Genomic DNA, 16,049 nt, shown 5'->3' on the forward strand with positions numbered 1-16,049 from the left:
CATTAAAATGCCAGTTGGTGATAACCACTTGGTGGTCTTAATTTATGACCCCTGCTGCAGAATAGCAATAAATATAAAATAAGGGGGCAAAACAAGCCCGTCTTTATTCGATGATTGTCCATCACTTAGGTTACACTTGGAACCTTCCTAATTCGCTTTTTTGAAAATTTTTGTAATGTGCTAAAACCGGACACCAAATTTCATTAAAATTGACTTACTAGATTTTGAATAATAATTTTGCAATCTAAACTTTTTTAAAAAAATTAAATTTTTTTAAAATTTTGCACAACAAAAACTAGAACATACAAAGATTTGTCAATTATTTTACATAAATATCAAGAAGCACTCCACCTATCTAATGCACTTTACAGAATTGAAATCGGATTGTTTAAGCAGTCTCAGCAATGTTTTAAAGTTATAAACAATTTTTTGGCTTTTAAACAAATTAGTCTTGTGGCCAGGAAGGGGTGCTAGGGCTCCTTTATTTAGATGGACTTACCCAAGATCTTTATGTATTTTTTGACCCGTAGAACCCGATTTTTTTGGGTAACAGTTGATCCGGATGTCGATAAGATTGTTATAAACAAAGAACTTGAGGAATTACATAACATCGATTTTTCGCAAAATAAAACATTTTTTGTGTTTCTTGGGTAATTCTACGCAAAAAATGTTCTTACAAGTTTTTTCGTAGGATGCATAGTTTTCGAGATAAACGCAGTGGAACTTTCAAAAATTAGAAAAATTGCAATTTTTGAACGCGAATCACTTTTGATTAAAAAATAAAATAGCATTCCGAGTGTGTACTTTAACGAGGTAACATCGCTTAGTGTTTTGCTAGTATTTATAGTGTCTTTGTAAAATTAACAAATTACAAGTAAGACTAGACTTTATCGTAGATATTGATAAGCCTAATTGCATGTTGTTTTTTGAATCGAACAGTTAATTAGCAAATTGGTGAATTATTCAAAAACTTGGCCTGCTCCCAGTGGCGTAGGCCTACCAAATATGTATTTTCGGAAGAGAAAATATATAAAAACCTAACTAATACCAACAAATAATTAAACTGTTCGTCTACTTTTGACTACAAGGGTAGCGACAACCAAATTAGTCTCCTTACAGTTCAAACTTCAAGATGTCACAAAATATTCAACAAACTCCTACACCAACTTCCTCATATGCAACCGCAACGAAAAAAATTTCGAGGTCAACCTTCCCGAAGCGAGAACAAGCCATAGTATTACATGCCGATGAAAGTCTAAAATTGTTCGATTATGTCAAGGCAGTAGGTGACGCTATTGGTCCCAAGCAAATCTTATTTGCATCTAGGATATCTAATAACAGAATCTATATCTATTTATCAAACTCAGAACTCGTCGACAAACTTTTAAAGTCTCATCCTATGTTAACAGTAGGAAACTCTGTCATGAATGTCCGCAGACTAGTCTCTCCCACAAAACGGAAAATAATATCCAATTTATCTCCATGTATCCCACACGACATTGCAGAAAATGCCATAAAAGATCTTGGGCTCCAACTGGCCTCCCCCGTCTCATTTCTAAGAGCAGGCATCCCCGGTGATGAATACTCGCACATCATGAGCTTTAGAAGACAAGTCTATGTTTATACCTCTGATGACAATTTCAATCTGCAAACTTCATTAGTCATCACATTCGAAGGAATTGAAAACAGAATATTTTTGTCCTCAGACAAAATGGAATGCTTCATATGCAAAATGTCAGGGCACATTGCCTCAAACTGCCCCAATCCTCCACCCAATCATATAACACCCCAGACTCAGTCGTACATACCAACCCACGCAACAGATCCCACACCACTACAATCTCCTATAGAACCCGAAATACCACCACATATCCCCACTTCAGAACTAAACAATGATACACCCTCTAAAACGCCCGCATACAAACGTGGCCACTCTGAAGTCGAAAGTACTAGTGAGCAGACCGATATTCCCGATAACACATCCGTCACAAATCTGTCCGAGGATAACATCATGCCTCCCCCTAGTAATGATATTAAGAAACCAAAAAAGAAACCAAGAACAAGTTCACCCTCAGATCGTTACCTTTCTGATTTAACAAAAGACTCTATCAAAGAAGCGTTTAAGAAAACCTCAGAATCACTTGTTATTCCCCCAGAAAACTTGATAGCCTTTATTGAAAACACTTTTGGATGTAGTAACCCCTACGCTGAAGCTCTTAAGTTCACAGAAAATGTTCCAGGGCTAATTGCTAACATTCAAGCATTGTACCCAGCTTGTCAGGAGAGGTCTACGAAAAGTAGGTTAACCCGTCTAACCAAAAAACTGAGAAAGGCCTTGAACACTGATCCAGAAGACCCCGAAAATTTGTCCAACCCAAAGCTTTCCTCCGATCATACCGAAGACAACTATAATTCTGATAGTTCAGAATCATCCCAATCCTCTCAAATAAGCTCTTATTAATACTAACATTATGTTAAGACTAATTCAATGGAATTGTGATGGGTTTTATTTCAGACTAGAATACTTACAAAAACTTATATCGGACTGTTCGCCCAATTTTATTTGTCTCCAAGAAACCAATTTCACCAAAGCTCACAACCCTTATCTAAAACACTACACCAGTTACAACTTTTTAAGACCAATACACCTACGAGCAAGTGGAGGCTCATCTATTTTTGTTTTTCTGTATATATTCCTCCAAACTATAACCTATTCAGTACAGAACTAAAAGATCTCATAAAACAACTCCCAAACCCCTTCATCTTAGTTGGAGACTTCAACGCCCACAGCACAACATGGGGCTCCCAGCGCACTTTTGGGAGAGGAAAACTTGTAGAAGATATCATAAGTAACTCCAACATCAACCTCTTGAATACAGGGAGCTCTACATATTTCCACATCCAGTCTGGAACATCTTCCTCCATAGACCTAAGTTTTTGCGATCCTGGAACTGCTCCTTTGCTTCAGTGGAAAACATTAGATAGCTTATACGATAGCAATCACTACCCCATCCTTATCTCAAGTCATATCACAGAAACTGCAGAAGTCAAAACCAAATGGAAAATTACCGGTGCAAATTGAAGTTTATTCAGCGATACTGTTGAGGACCTTTCAAACCAAGAAATTTTCAGGGAAAACATCGACGAGGCCGTAGAGCAATTTAAAAATTGTATCCTAACTGCAGCTGACTAGTGCATAGGTAAATACACTATGAATTCCTCAAGAAAGACTGTCCCGTGGTGGAATGACTCCTGCAAACTAGCAACAAAAGAATACAAGAAGGCTCTTAATAGATATCGCAAAACCCGTAGCACTGAAGATCTTATTTATTTTAAGAAAATGCGTGCAAGATCCAAACGAGTTCTGAAGGAAAGCAAAAAAGAATCATGGAAAAAATTTGTAAACAATATAACTTCAGATACCCCTCCCACCCAAATGTGGACCAAAATCAAACAAATGAGAGGACTAAACACATATCGAAAAATACCCGCAATAACAGACGGAGATAACATCATTACAAATGATAACCAAATAACAGAAATTCTAGCCAAATACTTTCAAAACAAAACTAAGTCTGAACTCTCCGTTCCGTACCCCATAAACCACTCGCCACCTATCCCTATCCAAACCAATCCAATAAACCTTGCCTTCACAGAAGAAGAGCTAAATTTGGCAATATCATCAATGAAAAACTCGTCTGCAGGTCCTGATAAGATCCCATCTATTTTTCTCAAACATCTACATACAGCAACCCTCTCGAAGCTGCTCGCGCTCTTCAATAAGATATGGTTCAGCCAAAATTTTCCGAGTCTCTGGCGGCAGTCGCTTACCATACCGATAAGAAAAAATGACTCATCCTCTAACGCTCCTAACGCCTACAGACCAATTTCACTAACATGCACAATGTGCAAACTACTAGAAAAGATGGTAAATAAACGTTTGCTTTGGTTTCTTGAAGAACACAATCTGATAGATGTAGCACAATCAGGATTCCGACCCAATCGAAGTACGATGGATAACCTGGTACTACTACAATCAGAAATAACCGAAGCTATAGCAAACAAGAAGGATGTCATCGCAGTTGCCTTAGACATAGAATGTGCCTTCGATACAATAAACAGAGCTGCTATCATCAAAAAGCTTGAGAAACTCAATTTAACGGGTAACATTCTCTCCTTTATAAACAATTTCTTACAAGAGAGATCATTCAAAGTGGTTGCAAACGGGAAAACATCTTCAACGTATATCTCACAAAATGGAGTTCCTCAAGGCTCAGTTCTGAGCCCCACACTTTTCCTTCTTAGCATTAACGATATATGCTCTATCGTTCTCCCTCCCGTAAAATACTCTATATACGCTGATGACCTCTTTCTTTACTGCCAAGGTAAAGTTATAAGAAGCATATGCTCTTTACTGCAAAATACTCTTAACAACTTTCTAAACTGGTCCGCCAAAGTTGGAGTCAAATTTTCATCTAGAAAATCCAAAGTCATACACTTCACTAGAAGACATCACACTCACCCTCCTATACTTCACCTAAATGGATCTCCTCTTCAAGTGGTTGATAAACACAAATTATTAGGAGTAATATTCGATAAAAAGCTTACATGGAGAGATCAGATACAGAAAACAAGAACAAACTGCCTCAATAGAATCAATATCTTAAAAACTTACTTCTTACTTCTCTAGAGTATCTGCTAATCCGAAAAATCCAGTCATTAAAGTAATTAATACCCCCTACCCTGTTCCAGATAATACTCAACCTCGATCACATTCTTTCTCACAAATTTTAAAAACTCTGCTAAAAGATACAGATCTAACACTCACAACTCCTGTTACTACGTCCAGTATTCCTCCGTGGACCAAAAAGCTACCTACTGTCGTTACCAGCTTAAATCGATACAAAAAAGAAGAAACGCCCAGAACTCTCTTGGTACATAAATTTCAAGAACTTATACATACACAGTACTATGACAAGATTCTTTACACAGATGCCTCCAAAGAAGAACATGCCGTCGGTTGTGCCGTTACCACCTCAAATACAACAGTAGCATCATATCGACTTTCTCCCAGATGCAGTGTACATACAGCTGAACTGTACGGAATACTTAAGGCATTAGAGTTGCCAACCACTAACGAGAAATCATTAGCGATATGTTCCGATTCTCTTGCTGCGATTGGTTCTATCAAAAATATATACTCCTTACATCCCATTGTACAGAGCATCCACAACATCTTCCAACAACAGTCAAAAAATGGTATTTCAGTAACCATCATCTGGATACCATCCCATGTTGGTATCAATGGAAATGAGAGCGCTGATCAAGCAGCAAAACAGGCCTGCTCTCTTGAAAATCTAGAAAACATGCAACTTCACCAAGATCTAAAGGCTAAAATCAAGAACAACGTATTAAGCACTTGGCAAACACACTGGAACATGCAAAATACAAAACTACGCACAATCCAACGAACTGTTACCTCCATCACCATGCCCCAAATGAGCAGAAAAGACAGTACTATTATCAGAAGTCTCAGAATAGGTCACACTCGTCTTACACATGGATATCTGATGTCCTCTGAAAATCGTCCTCGTTGTGAACATTGTGATGAGCCATTAACAGTCCAGCACATATTACTGGAATGTGGCCAGTATAGAGTTCAAAGAGTCCACTACAACTTTCAAAACAATTAAGTGACCTACTCGGTTCTACAAACATGTACAGTGCATAATTTGTTTCCTTAAAGATTGTCACCTTTACTATTTAGTGTAATTGTAATATTAAGTTGTAAATTGTACAAAAACAAACTGTAATTATTGTATGTAAATAATATTGTAAAATTTTGTACCAGTGTCAATGGCCATTAGTTGCCGAGACACTTTAATTTAAATAAAAAAAAATAAAATAGCAATTCTGCTGACAGCATTTGAAAGTTTAAGTCAAATTATACAGATTTTAATTATTTGCATTGCTAAAAATTAATTTTTTTATTATTAAGCAAAGCTATTTGTTTAAAAGCCAAAAAATTGTTTATAAGTTTAAAACATTGCTGAGGCCCCTTAAATAATCCGATTTTAATTCTGTAAAGTGTATAAGATAGGTAGAGCACCCCTTTATATGCAAAAAATTAGACAACTTCTAAATGGTCTACTTTTTGTTCAGAAAAATTTTAAAAAATTTGAACTTTTTTAAAAACATTTAGATTGCAAATTTATTATACAAAATCTATTAAGTAGATTTTAATGAATTTGGAACACGGTTTAAGTATGTTACAAAGAATTTCCTAAGCCAATTACTAAGGTTCTAAGTGCCACCAAAGTGGTTAAAAACATTGAATAACAACAGGCGTATTTTGCCCTCTTATTTTGTATTTATTGCTATATTGCAGAAAAGGTAATACGTTAAGACATTTTTGACCAGTCGTATATCATACAAAATTCAATTATTTTTATTTTATTTTTCTACGACTTTGTTCCAAAACGAATCGTTTTAAAGTTATAAGCAAAGAAAGCAAAAAAAATCGACGTTTTTCGAAATTTTTAAATATTTTAATTTTTTTATTAATGTTCCGGGCATATTTGAGAAGGAGCATAAGTCAATTATTATTACTGAAGGTGTCACCTAACTTTATCTGCAAAAATCCGAATGCCACCTCTCACATCCAAAAATAGACGTTTTTTCACAGATACTGGTCTATAAGCAGATCTCGGTCGCTACGACATTCATACCATCAAGTTATTTCGTTGTGAATTGATACTGGCAGCCCGATTTTTAGTTTGTTCAGAGATAATCATATAATATGCACTCTCTGATTATAACCTAATAATGTTTGAAAACGGTTAGGGTGCTTAGGGTATTCTCTGAACAAACTGAATAATAAGACGGATCTTGTTTCGTTCTACAACGAATTGATTATTTATTTATGAATAAAAGTTATTTATAGTCGATTCGCTAATCTGAGACACAAAACTGTCTACAATACAATCACAATAAATGAACTAGAAATAAACAAGCACAAGGAGCACTCCCAAATTATGATTTGGGAATTATAGAGTGCATTTTTATTGTGATTGTAGTGTAGACAGTTGCGTCTCAGATTAGCGAATCGACTATACCATCAATTTTATTGCTGGAATCGAATCTTAAGATTGCATCTATTAGTAATATAGGTACACAAAGTCCGCAGAAAATGTGCTATTTTGTTTATAAACAAATTAGTGCTCCGAAAACGTATTTTTTAAATTATTCCTCTGTAGCTCCGAAGATAATAAAATAACTTTAAACTAAATATATCCAAATAAAAATTCACCGTAATTTAATTCTGCATAGAGATATTTTTTTAGATTTCTTTCGATGACAATTTTTCTCGGAAAATCCGGGTTTTCCCAAAAAATCTTTAATTATCAACAAAAATTCTAGGGAAGTACAGTAGAACCCCACAAATCCGAACTAATTGGGGGGACTGTTGGGATTCCGAAAAGTTCGGATTATCCGAAAGTTAGCCTAACTAATAATTGCTTTCGTTGTCGTTGATTTTAAATCGCTGCACCTGTATCGCTCTCTTCCTCTTCCATCCATCTCAGATTGATATCACTGATGCAGAGCCAGTGTCATTGTTATTAGGCGCTAACTCAATGGCTAGATTTTCAATTTGAACGAGTCGTACAATAGCAGGATGAGAATACGAAGAAGAAAGTGCAATTACAGAGTGGATTGAATCTGACGACAATGGACACCAAGAATTTACGGAGGAAGACATTGTAGACTTGGTTCAACCTCAAGGCAACACTAATGAAGATAAAGAAAGCTAGGAAGTTGTTTCCCTGCCATATCGAATGTGGCACGCAGATGCCACTAAAGCTCTGGGTGCGGCTCTACTTTATTTGGAGCAGAACTCTGCTGAGTTACCGGTTGATGTGATGTAGGGCCGGTTGTTCAAACGCTAATCAAAAATGATCATTATCAAATATTTAATTACTGTCACCAACTGTCAATGCCAACTTTGATTGGGTTGCTCAAAACATAATTATTGATTACAATTATGAAATTAGTTAATCAATTATGTTAATAATTTTTATGTTAATTGATTAACTAATCTCATAATTATAATCAATTATGATTTCAGCAACCCAATCAAAGTTGACATTGACAGTTGGTGACAGTAATTAAATATTTGATAGTGATCATTATTGATTAGCATTCGAACAACCGGCCCGTAATGTTTATGCGTAAATGGTTTAGCATTGCTGCGTCAATTCGCTACACCACCATTAGTCAATAAAAGATAATAATTTTGCTTCTTTGTATTTTTTCGATAAGGCACCTTTTATCGAGATGTAGCTTCTTTTTTAATATGGTTCAAAATATACCTAAAAATGTAAATCATAAATAAATTTTCCTACTAGTCTCCAAAATCATACTTAGTCATATACAAATATGTGGTGGATTTGACAAATATGCAAAATATCTCGATAAAAACTGACTTTTCGAAAAAGTAATAAGAGGCAAAAAAATTTTAAAACATTGTGTTTAGCTAATGGTGCTACAATGGAACGTACACAACTGTTTGGGGGGGGGGGGGTTTAAAGGAACAAAACCCCTATAAAATTTTTATGGGGTGTCTAAATTTCACTATAATTTTTTCTTAAGATACTACTACCATTAAGAATGCTACATGTTCATATTCAATTAAAAATCTCCACTAGTTTTCGATATATTGAAAAAAATCTATTTTCATTTTGTAACTTTAAAGGGCTGTAACTTTTTTTATGTGCACATTTGTACTAAGGTAAGTTAGGTTCATTTGAACTATTTTTGGTCCCAAAATAGGTGATTTAATTTATGACCTGTATTTTTGTTACACCCTGTACTTTTAAGTTTTTGTCTTGAATTTTTTATTTTTTTTTTTTTACTTTCCGTTGGTTCGGATTTGTCGAACGTTCGGATTAACAGGGTTCGGATTTGCGGGGTTCTACTATAATTATTTGTCAATAATTATTAAATAGCCTGGTGATATAATTTTTTTAGTAGATTACAGTTTAGCTACAATTAAATTGTTAATGAAGAACTTACGGTCGCAGTAATAACTTTATCAGACCAGAATAACTATGATTTTCATATAAAAATACACTTCATACCTAACAATGATGGTATAATTTAGACCAATATTTTTGTGACAACCTGTATATATTAATACCAATAAGTAAAAATATGTTTTATTAAATATTACATAATTTATTTATTTTTTTTTTTTCAGTGCTGGGGTCATAATGACATCGGATCTCAAGCTTCCCCCTGTACATTTCACATAACTCCAGCCAGTAGACCTGATCCCCCATATGAGTGTATCATTGCCAACGTTAGTCATCACTCCGCAACGATAAGTTGTAAAAAAGGATTTGATGGAGGTAAGTTCAATTTAAATAACATGAGAACTTAAAATATACTACTCTGTTCAATACTTTTTGCGGGTCGATAGGAAAAACACAATTTTTTTTTTATTTGCAAACTCGCATCAGGCTGTATGGCTATTAGCGAAAATGATAGTTTTATTAACAATAATAATAACTATATAATACTACAATTAAATTTTATATAAACAATTTATTGCTTTTAAGTATTGAAGGATCACTTTGGAACCGCACTTTGAGAATAGTATTTTCAAATCATCCGGGATTCCGAATTGAACTCTTTCCGCACTGTGTAACTAGTGGAGTCACTGAAGGTGGATATGAGCTATTACCTCCGATTTCATTGAACCTCCATCGATTTGCATGAAAATTGGTGAATAGTTAGACGATATCTCAAGGAATAACGGTGACATGGTGCCAACTTGCGCTTTTACCCTGGGGGTGGATGCCACCCCTTCTCGGGGGTGAAAATTATTTTATTAAAAATAAACCCATAATTCGATAGAGGGACAAATTTCAAGCAAAATTTGTTATATAAAGTTATTAAAATAAATCAAAACTTTTGAGTAATTAAAGATCAAAGATTTTAATTTTTCTTGAGAAAAATGCATGTTTTAACCAATTTTTCATGAATAACTCAAAAAGTGTAAGTTTTTACAAAAAAGTTATTATTATCAAAATTGAAGCTAATAAGAAATGAAATAAACCCCTTACTACAAAAACCTTTTAATGTTAACTAAAAGTGAATTATAGGTAATTGAATGTATATTTTTTTCGGCTAGTAAAAAACTCTAAGTATTCAAGCTGAAATAACGGGAAATTGATGCATTTTATAACATAAACTTATTAAACATTTATCAAAGTACTTAAAAATATCTATTAAATGAGCCCCCGAACATGCTAATAGCGTTAAAATTTATGCTCAAAAATTTGTGCAAATTTTTTTTTTAATTTTCCAAAAAATGGTATTGTTTTTTTTTTAATAACTCCGTTCGTGTTTACGATATCAGGTTAATCTAAAAACTGTTTAAAAGTTAGTTCCAAGTGCTATTTAAGCACGTTGAACCTAATCTTTTAAGCCCCTCACTTTTTTAAAAAATAAAAAGTTAAATGATCCCGGTTGCATAGTGCCCACAGCAAAATTTAAGATTTAAACGTTTCTATCTCGGTTATTTTTTACCCTACAGAAATAGTATAACAGGTAAAATATTTGGCACAGAAAAAACTAAAATTTGGTTATATATAATTTTTTACGGATATTGAGTATTTTTGGAGTTATTATCAAAAGAATATGAGAATTACAATAATTTTAAAAATGATGATTTTTTTAAATTATATCTTTTTTCAAACATATGCATTCTAAACCGGTCAAAATTATCGAACACATTACTTATGCTAATATAAAGAAGTTTTTTTAAGGATTACTATAAGTTTTAATTTTTGTGGAAATGGCGTATGTTTTATTTTTCACTTTTTCCTAAAAAATTCGAAACGGCTCTTTTATTTTCATTATAACTTGCTTAATTTTGACGCTATTACCTTGTTCTGGAGCTCATTTGATAGGTATTTCGAAGTACTTTGGCAAATGTTTAACAGGAATATTTTATACATTGCATCGTTTTCCCGTTATTTAAGCTACTTAGACTACTTGACTACTTAGATTTGAGTACTCGTCGAAAAAAATACACATTCAATTGCCAGTTATTCACTTTGAACTAACATTAGTTTAGTTATTTATGTGAGAAATGTATTTAGTTTTTTGTTATCTTCAATTTAAGTAATAATACCTTTTTTGTAAAAGCTTATAATTTTTGATTTATACGTGAAAAACCGATTTAAAACATGCATTTTTACGAAAAAATAAAACTTTTGGTCTTTAATAACTCAAAAAGTGTTGATTTATTTTAATATCTTTATATAACACATTTTGCTTATAATTTGCCTCTCTATCGACTTATGGTATTATTTTTAATAAAATAATTTTCACCCCCGCATCCACCCCCAGGGTAAAAGCGCAAGTTGGCATCATGTCACCTTTGTTCCTTGAGGTATCCTCTAATTACTCACCAATTTTCATGAAAATCGATGGAGGTTCAACGAAATCGGAGGTGAAAACCTTCAGTGACTGCACTAAACGGGCACTCAACTAGAAGGTGTTTTATTGTCAGAGGGGTCTCACAAGCATAACACTCCTGTTGACGATCTCGTGTCATCAGATGTCCATGCGTGAGGCGGCTATGACCAAGCCGCAATGATCACTTGGGAAAAACCATTTGTGGAATTATCAGACCATCGTTGAAATGTTGGTTTTATTTCAAATAACTGCTTCTGTTTTTCATGCCATCTGATATGCCATAATATATCAATTATTTTGCTCTGAAAATATGATTTGAGATCTGACGCTGGAGTTTTTGGATAGATCTCTGTAGTTGCGTCCTCTAAGGCTTCTCGAGCATGTTTATCTGCCAGTTAATTTCCAGCGATTCCAATATGAGATGGAACCCACAGGAAAGTCACGTTTTTGTGATTTAGATTGTGCAATTCTTGTCTTAAGAGTTTGGCCACAGGGTGGGGAGAATAGATTTTAGAGATGATTTCTAAAGAATTTAAAGAGTCCGTAATTATGAGAAAGTTAATTTGAGAACTTTTTCTAACGTGACTTGGGGCTTTCTATATCGCAAAGAGTTCTCCTGTTAAAATAGTGTTTATCTCCGCTAGTTTATATTTCTTTATTTCATTCTGTGTTACAAAGGCAGATACTACACAATATTTAGTCTTTGATCCATCACTGAATAACTGTTCGAATGAGGAAAATTGAGAAATTAAGGTTTGATATTCAGAAATAATTATATGACGATTGGTTTCTTTCTTATTTTCTGACAGTAGATCCTTTATTAAATGAGGAGAAGATATTAGCCAAGAAGTGTTGGTATTTTGCTTGGATAGATTTTGGGAACTTTAAAGTGTAGTTCATTTATGATTCGTCTGCATTTTTCTTGAAAGGGAATGTAAGTTTTGTATGCCGAGTACTTGAAGAGCAAATGGTTTGGTGACATTGTAAAGAGTACCGCTTCACTGCATATGAAAGTATTAATTCTTGTCTTCTTAAATCTAAAGGTAGTTCACCGAGCTCAGTCTGAAAACTTAAATAGGAGTTGAAGAAGGCAATTTTATGATTTGAAATACACTTTATTACTCAGTGGAGTATAGTCTCCCAGAACATCAATACACTTGTTCCAACGAGATTCCAATTTATGATTTCGATCCCTGAAGTGATAATCTGGAAGAGCTGCAGAATACGCTTCCACACCGCATATGACCTCGTCATTTAATGAAAAAAGCTTTCCACGAATGAATCTCTTTAGGAATTGAAACATATATGGAAGTTCCTAGGGGCCAAGTCTGATGAATACTATGGATGCTCCAACAATTAGAAATTTATTTCATGGATTGTAGCCGTTTCTAAAATGCTTTATAAAATGGTACATTGTCCTGATGAAAATTGATTTTTTCTTCTGCAAATAGGGTCTTTTTTCACGATTTTTTTCCTTAAGCGGGTCTGAAAGGTTACAATAGTGTCCATAATTTATTGTTTTACCAGTTTCCAAGTAATCCACAAACAAAATTCCCCTCGCAACTCAAAAAACTAATGGCTAATAACCTTTTAGCCGATTTCTGGACACGAACTCGTTTCGAAGTCAAAGAACTAAGTTCACACCATTCTTTAGCCTCTTGCTTTGGTTCAGCATCATGGTGATATACCCAAGTCTTATCCATAAATGTTGCTGAGAAAGTCGAATTCAAATGTGTATTTGTACCTACCGTTTTTACCGAGAAGGCAGTAAAAGAAATCTGTGTGAGAAATTTGCAAGGCAGGTCAAAGCTAAAAAATCAGGCTTGGATGGCAGAAGACATATTGGATTTGATGGAACAACAGTGACTAGCCAAAAACAACGAAACAGTTTATGACAGCACACAAAAAGAAATTTGACGTAAAATACGAGAAGCAAAGAGTCATCATCTAGCCAAACAGTGTCATGACATTAAAGAACTTGAAAACAGATACGACACATTTAACATGTATAAAAAAAAGTGAAAGAAGCGGCTGGTATCTTCAATGAGAAACAAACTGCATTGCTACAGGATGAACATGGTGAAGTAATATTCGAAGTAGAGGACAAACTTAAAGAATGGAAAAATTACGTTACGAACCTATTCGAAGACGATAGGAGGAGTTCGCGGACAACTACCTAAAGGTTGGTCTAATTCACTGTTTATACCTCCACCTAAGAAGACAACAGCAAAAGCCTGTGCTGATTATAGAACCATCAGTTTGATATACCATTTATTGAAAATTTTTCTGAAGGTAATACATGGTCGTATCTACAATAAATGCGAGGAATACCTGGATGACACACAGTTTGGTTTCCGTAACGGATTTGGAACGAGAAAGGCACTGTTTGGAATGAACGTACTTGCTCAAAGATGTCGAGATATATTTGTAGACATATACTGTTGTTTTATTGACTTTCAAAATACATTTGATCGTGTTAAGCACTCTATATTGATCGAAGTTCTAAAAGACATTGGCTTGGACGGCAGAGATGTTCGAATAATTGCAAATTGGAATCAAACAACATCAGTTTTAGTAGATGGTGTGGAATCACAGGCTCTTAATACTAAAAAAGGAGTACGGCAGGGATGCCTCTTGTCACCCCTGCTTTTCAACGTTTGCTACGAAAGAATTTTCAGAAAAGCACTTTCTGAAAAACAAAAATAGGTACTTGTGAACGGTGAAGTCATCAATAATTTGCGATATGCGGACTATACAGTTCTCCTAGCTTCTACTCAAGAAGATCTGCAAACACTTCTAAATACTCGTAATAAGTAAACAACAGCACATAAAACCGTATATATATGTAAATAATACCAAACTTGAGCAAGTTGATAAAATCGTTCACCTTGGACAGCAATTTAATTGTAACGCAGAAAGTCACGGCGGAATTCCATCTAGGATAGAGCAGGCTAGAGCCGCTTTTAGAAGGATGCCCAAAGTGTTATGTAACAGAGATCTAAAATTGGCATTGAGGATCCGCCTACTTAGCTGCTACGTGTTCTCGGCATTACTTTACGGTGTCGAGTCCTGGACTGTGAATAAAATCGATCTAAATCGCCTTGAGGCTTTTGAAATGTGGTGCTATAGAAAAATTTTAAAAGTTTCCTGAGTGGAGAAGATTCGAAACTCCCCAATACTAGAACGTCTCAGCAAGACTACTGAGTTCATAAAAAGCATCAAGCAGAGAAAGCTGGAGTATTTCGGACATGTAATGAGAGGTCCCAAATATAGGTTGCTACAAAATATCATGCAAGGAAAAATAGCAGGCAAAATAACGTAGTCCAGGACGAAGAAGAACCTCATGGTTGAAGAACTTGCGAGATTGGTATGGTGTTGATACAAGCATGCTATTTAGGGTGGCATTGAATAAAATTAAGATAGCTATGATGGTAACCAACGTTTTGAAAGGACATGGTACATGAAGAAGAAGTTTTTAGCGAATGCAGCACCCATTGTGAACACTGCTTTCTAAAATCCAATACTTCAGCCAAAATGTTGCTTACACTTCACAATGACATGTCTAGGGCTTCTCATACATATTGTTTTGAAGCTATTTTTTGTGGCATTTATGTAATTTACTTTCCTAATTGGTAAATAAGCCACAATTTAAGTTGAAGAATGATTTTAGTGACGTTTCGACTCCCACTTCGGAGCTTGTTATAAAATCGGAGTTTGGTGTTAGTTTTGAGAGTAAACTGAATGTAAGACCAAATACTTACCATGTCGGGATAGTATCATGAGACTGTTTTCTGGTTTTTCCTTGTGATTTACTATGGAATCACTAACATGAGAATTTTACTGTCACCATTTCATGTGGTAGTCTTTTTAAAGCCAAATCACATGCTATAATTTTTGTGACGGATATTCTTAACTTAAAGTTGATTTCATGTAATCTAATGAACTATCTTTCAATGAAGTCGTCCCAGGAACGCAACTCATAAATATTGGCAAAATCATTTTAAAGTCTTTTATTTTAAAATCTATAATATATGTCTGAATTGTCGATATAAATGAGTCAGATTAAATGAAATTGTTAGATTTTTTTTAGTAAGCAACAAAATTTGTGTAATTTATTAATATTTTGTATTTCGATAACAATCTCTGAAGTGGAAGTCGAAACGTCAATAAAATCATTATTCAACTTAAATTGTGGCTTATTTCTCTTCTACTACATATCTTTCAGTCACTCGACGATTTTCCAATACCATATCTTCTATCTTTTCTACGATTTAGGTTAAAGAAAAACATGTTGGTTTCACCATTCGGAAACTTGATGAACATTTAAAATTACCAACGGTTATGGTTCAAACCACAAAAACGGTGAATGAAAAACCAACTGAGGCTTCTTACGTTTAGCTAGCTGATAGATCAACGCGGTGAGGGGCGGATGTAATTTCGGCCGGAAAAAGGGCAGGTACTAAAAGCCGGTAGGTAAATTCGGCCGGAGGTTTTAAGTTGCTTCTTAATTACTTCTTATTCGTTTTGAACCGAAATTTTGCTAATTTTAAAAAATTAATATATTA

General features: G+C 34.5%; 1 protein-coding gene across 1 annotated transcript in view; it reads left to right on the top strand.

The window, feature by feature from the left end:
• The window catches only part of LOC126883814 (nephrin-like), a 593,591-nt gene that overhangs the window by 375,765 nt on the left and 201,777 nt on the right, over positions 1 to 16,049 (top strand). Inside the window, exon 7 of the mRNA XM_050649484.1 lies at positions 9,257 to 9,407. Within this exon, the coding sequence (XP_050505441.1) occupies positions 9,257 to 9,407 (151 nt within the window). The remainder of the gene's footprint in view (positions 1 to 9,256; positions 9,408 to 16,049) is intronic.

Source organism: Diabrotica virgifera, chromosome 4, assembly GCF_917563875.1.
Source record: "Diabrotica virgifera virgifera chromosome 4, PGI_DIABVI_V3a".
NCBI lineage: Eukaryota > Metazoa > Arthropoda > Insecta > Coleoptera > Chrysomelidae > Diabrotica > Diabrotica virgifera.